Below are 8,819 nucleotides of genomic sequence, written 5' to 3' on the forward strand. Positions count from 1 at the left end.
TTAAAAGTTCGAACCTTGATACTGATCTGTGCTACAATGTGGGCGGACCTCAAAAACATCATGCTCAGTGAAAGATGCCAGATACAGGAGGTGATGTATTTGTTATTCGAGCCCACCCAGAAGTGCCTAATAAGACAGGCCTGGCGACTTGCTTCTGATAAAATGACAAATCCGAAGAAACAGAAAGTGGATTCAGGGTCTACCAGCTGTTCCGCAGGAGAAGCATGAGGCTTTCTGCTCCTGTAAAGATTTACAGCCTCAGAAACCCTACATAGGGTCACTATGAGTCGGAACCAACTCAGCCCTTAACAACAAAAGGGATCAAAGGAATTCCTTGGTGGTACAAAAGGTGAACATGTTCAACTGCTCACCAAAAGCCAGAGGTGCCTCCAAGAAAGACCTGTGTGATCTACATCTGAAAACTCAGCCCCTGGAAACACTGTGGAGCACAGTTCTGTTCTGACACACATGGGGTCTGAGTTGGCTCAGCAGTTATTGATATGTATGTATGGTTGTACAACCTTTTAATGTATTGCAAACCAATACATTATATATTTTATAAGGGTGACTTTTATGGTGTATGAGTTGTATCTTGAAAAAGACAGAGAGGAAGGAAGGAGGGAGAGAGGAAGAGAGAGACAGGAAAGGAGAAAGAAAGATAGAAATAAAAGGTCAGCATTTGACTTATGCAAACCTTGGTGTGACTCCTGGCTCTGCGACCCCATCCTCTGTTTGATCTTGAAGGAAACAGCACATTTCTCTGAATGCCATCGTCCCTTTCTGTGAAAAGCAAACCACAATCGTAACTACCTTTTAGAGTTGTTGTCAGGATTGAAAGACTGCACATACGGGACGGACACCTCAGCAAAGGAAGGTGACAACGATGATACAGTTCGAAGAATCCACCCATGTCACTGACTTGAACATGCAGAAACTTGAATTGGCATCTGTCCTGCTGATCATATTCTCAACTGTAACACCAATGAAACGAAATGACTGCTAAAAAGACAAATGCAGGTGAAAGACCAGTCTAGTACAGTGTCAACTATTTTATTATCGTATGATTATTACCCACACTTCTTCCAACAGCCTTGCCATATTTGTCCATACCACCCTGCCAAGCCTGGTCCCCAAGTTTAACCAGGTGCCGTTGAGTCGACTCTGACTCATGGTGACCCCATATGTGTCAGAGCAGAACTGTGCTCCATAGGGCTTTCAAAAGTGTGACCTTTAGGAAGCATATTGCCAGGTCTTTCTTCCGAGGTGCCTCTGAGAGGGTTCAAATAGAACTAGTAATTGAGCACTTAGGTCTCTGTACCACTCAGAGATCTCCCATCCCCCAGCAACGTCTAGGAATATGTGATGTCCGTCAGCACTTGTTCGGAAGGCCATCCGCCCCCACCCCCTTCCTTGGGTCAAGGGAAACAGATTTCAGTAAAATAACTAGATGCCTTCAGAGTCCTGAGACCCCGACCAGGACCCAGGTCTGTATTTACAAATCCGTCAACATGCATGTGGTTCATCATCTACATACAAAGGGACTTCAAAAAAGATCTTGAGAATGGAATTTTTTCACAAGCTTTTTGAAGTCCCCTTGTACACACTGGGCTGTGTTCACATGTGTGCCCACATCTAACTGAGCTCCAAGCAGGCTGGCTGTGTGTTTACCTGGCAGACAAGGAAAGTGAGCTCAGAGTGGTGAAGCCACCTGCCCCAGATGAACAAGGTCAAGCAGGAATCCGAATCCGTGGCCCAGGAGTACACTGGTGGACGTGCGCATATAGCCATGTGTGTGTCTATGTGAGTGCGTCACTTGGAGGTGTGTGGGCGTGTGTGTGTCAGGCCCTCGGTGCAGGTGTGGATGGAGGCAAACCGGAGCTCTGGTCCTATGTGCCCAGCTGTCTGCCTGGAGTCTCCCAATGACGTTACAAAGTGTAGCCAGCTCCGGTCCAAGGAAAACAGAAGCAAGCACACGTTTACTCATGCTGACACCTAGTCCCCAGGGATGGGAACCTAGGGCAAGGCTTGTAGCTGGTGACTGAGCCATCCATCATGACCTGGGCAACTTCTTCCTGACCTGGAATGAACTCGAAGGCCATGTAGGCTGGAAACAGTGCAACCGGCCCCAAGGACTCCCAACTCTCCTGCCCCTGTGCCGGCTTCTTTGGCTAAGTCTTGGCTTTCTCCCCAGGGACTGACTAGTCAACTGCTGACAATTCAAAACTCTTGGCCAGGCTGCCACTCTACCACTTGGGACCTCAGTCTCTTCTTCTGAAAAATGGAACATCAACATGCTCTTCCTGACAGTGTGGCGTTCAGAACCAGTTGTGTTTGTCACTGTGCAGGACACACAGGGAGGACCACAAGTCACTGCAATTATTCACTCAGTGAAATTCCTGATCATTGTCCCTGATTAAAAAAAGACACTCATACTTTTATCAGTTAAACATAGGATTAGTGCATGGCCCAGCAATTCCACTCCTGGGTTTATACCCAAAAGAACTACAAAGGAGAGACTCAGCTGGCACGCACCTCAGTGTTCATTACAACGTCAGTCATAAGAGCCAAAACATGGCAACAACTCTGTCTATCACCAGTGAACAGAAAAGCAAAAGGTGGCCCGTCCATCCACATAATAGAATATTATTGTTAAGTGCTATCGAGTCAGTTCCAACTCATAGCGACCCTGTATAGGGTTTCCGAGCCTGTGAATCTCTGTTGGAGCAGAAAACCTCATCTGTCTCCCGAGTAGCGGCTGGTGGGCTTGAACCACCAAACTTGTGGTCCACAGTTCAGTGTTTATCCTATGGCGCCACTGTGCTCCATAAAAAGGAATGAAGCTTTAATTCATGTGACAACATGGATGAACCTTGAAAATGTTACGTTCACAACACAAAAGGTCAAATATCTCTGACCACTTGTTTGAAAGATTTTAAATAGACAAATGCCTAGAGACAGAAAGTAGATTAGTAAATTACCAGAGGTGAGTGGGGGAGATTCAAGCTGGCTACACAGTTTCTTTTGGGGCAGGTGAAATTGCTTTGGAAATTAACAATAGTGAGTTGTACACCAGTGTGAATATAATTAATGTGCATACACTTCAGAATGGTTACAAATGGCAAACTTTGTATATATGTAGTCTATTACAAAAAAGTTTTAAAAGATACTAGTAATTAATTTTTTTTTTTTTTAAAGATATATCAGCATTAATGATGCCAATGGAAATAATGAAAGATCTGCTAGAACAAGACCCTTCATACTCACAGTGGAGAGAGCTTGGGGCTTAGAAATCTGAAGCCCTGGGTTTTTTGCTTCTGTCTTGGCAAGTTACCTCCTCTCTTTGAGCCTTCATGTTTTCACCTGCAAAGTGGGTGAACAACATATCAAAATGTTATATCAACAACTGTGCTGGCAGAGACTCAGTGGAGCCTGAGGCAAAAGGTGCAATCAGTAAATGGCCGATTCTGTCTTGATTTTAAAACTTGAAGTGTTGCACATTATGTATTTTTTTAAAGTTTATTGTGAATGGCGAGAAGTTTACAGAGCACATGGTCAGTTTTACATTCAACAAATCATACACTTCTTTCATCTCAATTGATTTATGATTAGGGATTTTGAGGCATTCATTTTATTTTTAACATATTGCATGAAAATATTGTTTATCTTGTTGACTGGGTTTTTTGGTGCCTGTTTTCTTAAAATTTTGCAACCAAGTTATGTCTCACTTGCTTCACTCTGAGGTGGATGTGAGGGTTCAAGGGGAGAAAATGCTGATAAGGATGGTAATGGTAGTAATTTTAGCCCACCCGGAGGCAGGCATCTCAGAAGAAAGGCTTGGTGATCTTCATTTGAAAGGTCACAGCTTTGAAAGTCCTCAGGAGCACAGTTCTACTCTGCACACAGGAGGACAACTAGCAACAACTAAGTAGTGATTGTCCTTACACTCGTAGTAATAATAATAGTGTTGTTGTTGTTGTTGTTAAGTGCCATTGAGTAGTAACTTTTTGCTACTGTCTCTGTTGTTGTTGCCAACTGCTGTTGCATTGGTTCCGACTCTGTGCAGGGTTTCCAAGTAGCTGGTGAGCTTAAAACACCGATCTTGTGATTCAAACAGACCTTGCGGTCAGTGCTTTATCCCCTAGGCCATGATCTCTGTTGTTGTTGCGTGCCATCAAGTTGGTTCCGACTCACAGCGACCCTGTACAGGGTTTCCAAGGAGCAGCTGGTGAGCTTGAACCACCGACCTTGCAGTTCAAATGACTTTGCTGTCTGATGCATTAACCCACAGCACCACACCAGGCTAAGACTTGTTAAGTGCCGTGGAGTCGGTTCCAACTCATAGCGACCCTGTACAGGGTTTCCGAGGCTGTAAATCTTTATGGGAGCAGAAAGCCTCATCTTTCTCCCGCGGAGCAGCTGGTAGTTTTGAACTGCTGACCTTAAGGTTCGCAGCCCAATTTGTAACCATGACGCTACCAGAGCTAGAAGGCACTAATCTAAGGAATATATTTATTTCATCTTTGCATTTATCCTCCTCAACAATAGGTAAAGTACATAGTATTATCATCCTGGTTTATCAGAGGAGGAAACTGAGGCACAGAGAGATCAAAGCACTGAATGTAGGTCACACAGCTGGGATCCCACGAAGGTCCTTTGTCATTGGGGACCAAAAGGACACCAGAGAGATGAAGGGTCAGGGAAGGGGACATTCAGGACTGCAGGGATGGATCCTCCCACCCCTCCCTCCCCGCCTCACCTGGCCCTGCCTACCGGAGGGTTGGCTTGAGAATCCCTCCATAGTGCCCCCCTTCTCTCCCCACCTCAGCGATCCCCTCCCCCAGCCCCTTGGGGACCCCTGAACCTCTACTCCCTCCCAGCTCCCCTTCCCTCTGAGGGTCCATTTCTGGGTTCCCACTCATTTTCCACCACCACTTTGGGGGCGTTCCTCAGTCCATCTCTCTCCTAACCCCTCCTCATCATTCCTTATTTTCTGGTTACCCCTTCATCTCACCCCTAAAACGGTTTGGGCTTTGCCTTATGCAGCTAAGGCACTGGTCCGTCAAACAGGAAATCTCCCGCCCCCCAGTCCCGAGGGTCCTCTCTGCCCCTCTCCCCTTTGGGAATCCCTCGGAGGGCTGCCCATCTTCCCCTCCTGGCTCAGGGCTCCCCACTTGCTTTCTCCCCTCCTCCCAACTCCAGCGGGGATTTGCCTCCCCCTCCCCCGTGGGACTTCCCCCTCCCTCGACCCGTGACTCCTGGGGGCCCGACGGGGTTTTCCTCATGCGCCCACGTGGAGCTCCGTGGAAAGGTCGCAACCATTACTCAGAGTCCCTGCCCCGCCCCCACCACGCGGATGAAATGACCGGCGAGTCCACCCCGCAGATGGGCTCGGGAAGGTTGAGGCCAGGCCGGAAGGGCTGGGCCAGGCCTCCTGCCCCGGGCTGGGGGCGTCACCGCCTGTCAGTTGGGGAGAACTGGGAGATGGCCGCGCCGAGAGATCCCAGTTTCGGTTTAGAAGCAAAACTACAGCGCCGTGCCAAGCCCATGTAGGGCTTCCTGGGGCATTTTTCTTTGTGTGATTTTAGTTTGGGAAAATTTAAAAAAAAAAAAAATTTTTTCCCCTTTAGAGCAGTGAAGGGGCCCATTCTGGGAAGGAGACTATGGGGGTTGCTCCCCAAAGCAACCTTTCCTACAGCTAAAGATGGCTAATGGACTGATGGGCCGGCACCCACTGCGCTGTGTGTTCCCAGGAGGCTCTTGGCCTCTCTGGGCTGCGGTGGTGACGGCGGCTGGAGGTTGCAGCCAGCTTCGGGGGAGGGAGGGTGTGTGTGTGTCTGTAAGTGCCGGGAGCTCGGAGCTGGCTCCAGTCCGGCCGGTAACATTGGCTCAGCAGCCAGGTTTCGGGCAGGTTTCGTAATAAACCGGTCTTTTAATTGCTACAGGGCAGGAGAAGGAAAAAAAAAAAAAAAAAAGAGGCGAAGCTTTGTTGGACTTGGGTGGTGGCGCCGGCTGCAGAGGAAGGCAACACTGTTTTTGTAAAGGAGCCTGAAGCTGCAAACAGGGTCTTCACAAACACTTCCTGAGGAAGCTGAGGGGGCAGGGGGGCTGCGTGTGTTATGAAGGGGATCCCCGGCTGTCTTTCTCATAATCCCCAAAGACACCAGTAGCCAGCCTGAGGCTTAACAAATTTATTACAAGGCCATCCTAGAAATAAAAATAGATGAATTTGTGTCTATCCAAGATGAAGCTCTTTGCAGTGGTTCAAGTAACAAGTGCAAATAACAAAATAGATTGTCTCTATAATTTGCAAAGAGGAGTTTCTGGGTCCGGTACAATGTGGGCCCCAGCTCCAAGTCCCGAAGTAGAAAATCCTGGCAAGGGTCCATGCCCTAGGTCAGCCAAGTCCTTTTTTATGCAGAGGGCAGCTCCGGCCTCAACAAGGGCAGGGGACACCACAGGTCTCGTCCCAGCACCAGGTGAAGAGTGCAAGCCCTCCATACTCCGGCCGTCTGCTCCATCTCCAGGCCTACGCCTCCGGGTCCGGGTCCCCTCTTTTGGTGGCTGGAGGGGGCCCCCCCTCTCCTCTCTCTCGGTGGTGGCCATCGATGGTGCTGCTCCAGGCCACCACCCTGGGAGTGACCCCACACCCCCCTCCTTCTTGTTCTCAAGTCTCCAATGACTTTTCACCCCCGGTGGTCTCATGGGTTTGGTATTTTTTTGGGGGGGGGTTGTTCTGGGGGGAAGGGGGTCAAATATTTATTTGATTTTTTTTTGGCAACAACTCAGCATCTTCTGGTGCTGGTAGGTGGCTCAGCGCTCCTGGAGGGAGATGTAGGGGACCCATTGGTTGTTTCCTCTGCTCTCTTGACAGTAACTGGCTACTTCCACGAGCCCCTGGCTCTTCCAGGCATCCGTATGAGGGTTCTGAAGAAAGAAAGATGGGGGTTCAGAGGCAGGCCCCTCACAGTGACCAGGGGAGTCTCTCGCATGCCAGGGGAAAACACACAGACCCAAAATAGCTCCCTGGGTGACAAGGCCAGCCCAGCTGCCCACGGGACATGCTGGGGACATGCCACGCATGGCTAAGGGCTGAGGTGGCAGGCCAGCTCTACTTTGTTGATCAACAAGGCCCAGGTGGCCGGGCGGGGCGGGGGCCCGACTCACCGTGACCAGGAGGCAGTGAAGGTCCCGGGGTTCCTCAGGGTCCTGAGTCTCGGCCGGCTCGTCCAACAGCTGGGCCAAGCGCTGCATGCCCGACACCCGCACGATATCGATGTCGTTGTCACAACAGAAAGACTGGATGAGGGTGAAGTGAATCTGCAGGGCAATGTCGTCCTCCTCCTCCTCGTCGATGGCCAGGAGACACAACACCACGCTGTCGGGGTCCCTGAAGACAGGGAGGGGGAAGGGCGGGTCAGCCGGGGACACGGTGCAAGGGACTGTTTGCAGAAAGCCAGGGAAGCCAGCTACGTGCAGGAATGTGGGGGGCAGCAGGACTATGTGCTGGGGAGGTGGGCGAGGGTACTCACTTCACATTATGGAGGGCTAAGACCGGTAAGTGGCAGTAAATAAAACATGCATGAAAGCACCCCCTCTCAAATGCAAATGAACCCCCAAGCCGTAGTGGGTTCCCCCACCACCACCCCACCCCCCGAGCAAGAAAGGGACTTGGGGAGCCTTGCAAAGCGGAAGGATAACCCACCCCGCGCCCAGCCCGGGGACGGGGGCTGACTCACACATTCATCAGCTTAGCCGACTCGTACACCCCCACGGTGAGGCGGTCCAGGCGCTGCGCAGCCACCAAAAGCTCCTCTACCGCAGCGCTCACCGTCTGCATCCTGGGGACCAAGGGACAGGGCGGTCAGGCCGAGCCGGTCACCGGGCTCTGCGCCCCGCGCCTGGGCCAGCCCCTTCCCAGCCCGGTTGACCTCAAGCGGCGGAAAACCGGCTACTTACTTCTGCGCCGCGTTGTCGCACGCCACGATCTCTTCCAGGGTCATGTTGCAATTATAATCCACAGTGAAAACAGTTCCAACACAGTCCCAGAAGAGGGAAAGATAAAATCTGAGCGCTGAGAACCCGTAGTACGTTCCCACGAAGCCGGAGCGTTAGTCCAAAACGTTCGGGTGGCAAGAGCAAAATTCCCAAAGAAGTTGAAGTCAAGCAAAAAAAAAAAAAAAGCCCAGTAAAGTCCTCAATGCGAATAATCCAGTAGCAGGGGAAGAAACACACGTGTCATCAACTCCAACGATCTGCGCCCAAAGGCCGCCGGAGCTGCTTTTATAGACTCACACTGTTCGGGGCGTGGCCTCTCTAGGCCCGGTTGGCTTTCCTATTGGTGGACCAACAAAGGCTCGAGTAGTGCGCACTGCGATTGGTTGATGTCAGGAGGGGCGGAGTACGGTGTGGGGGCGCCCCACGTGGGCGAGTGAGTCGGGAGGAGTTAAGGGGGGCCGGCAGAACCCGAGTGAAAAAAAAAAAAAAAGCAGAAGTTTTTCTCCTGATTTCCCGGCAGTCGCGCCGCGTTTCGGGGCGCGCGCGGGATTTCCAGCGCGCGAGGCGGCTCCAACTTTCCGAGGGATCTGGAATCCCCTCCTTTGCCTGGGAGAATCCCCGACCCGTTTATTTCTCCAAGGGGGTCTGCATGGGAGGTAGCGTGCATGGAGAGGGGACTCCTTTGCACCCGACCCCTTCCAAAGGTGTGCTAGGAGGGGGTCCCTCCTGGCTGCGGCACCTCCCAACTTTGAGTGATTCCACCTCTCTGTATCTCTGTCCCCCCACCTATTCCGAGCGAATGCAACATCATCCTCATCGGGTCG

At 50.9% G+C, this 8,819-nt stretch overlaps 1 protein-coding gene across 1 annotated transcript; it reads right to left on the bottom strand.

Moving 5' to 3' along the window:
* Positions 1-6,810: 6,810 nt before the first annotated feature.
* Positions 6,811-8,000, bottom strand: GADD45B (growth arrest and DNA-damage-inducible, beta). The gene is made up of 4 exons (XM_006868973.1): positions 7,957-8,000; positions 7,737-7,838; positions 7,165-7,387; positions 6,811-6,924 (listed from the first exon to the last, which is right to left on the bottom strand). The coding sequence occupies exons 1-4, from the start codon at positions 7,998-8,000 to the stop codon at positions 6,811-6,813; spliced, it is 483 nt and encodes a 160-aa protein (XP_006869035.1).
* Between the last annotated feature and the right edge of the window lie 819 nt (positions 8,001-8,819).

This window comes from Chrysochloris asiatica, unplaced genomic scaffold (assembly GCF_000296735.1).
Source record: "Chrysochloris asiatica unplaced genomic scaffold, ChrAsi1.0 scaffold00125, whole genome shotgun sequence".
Classification (NCBI taxonomy): domain Eukaryota; kingdom Metazoa; phylum Chordata; class Mammalia; order Afrosoricida; family Chrysochloridae; genus Chrysochloris; species Chrysochloris asiatica.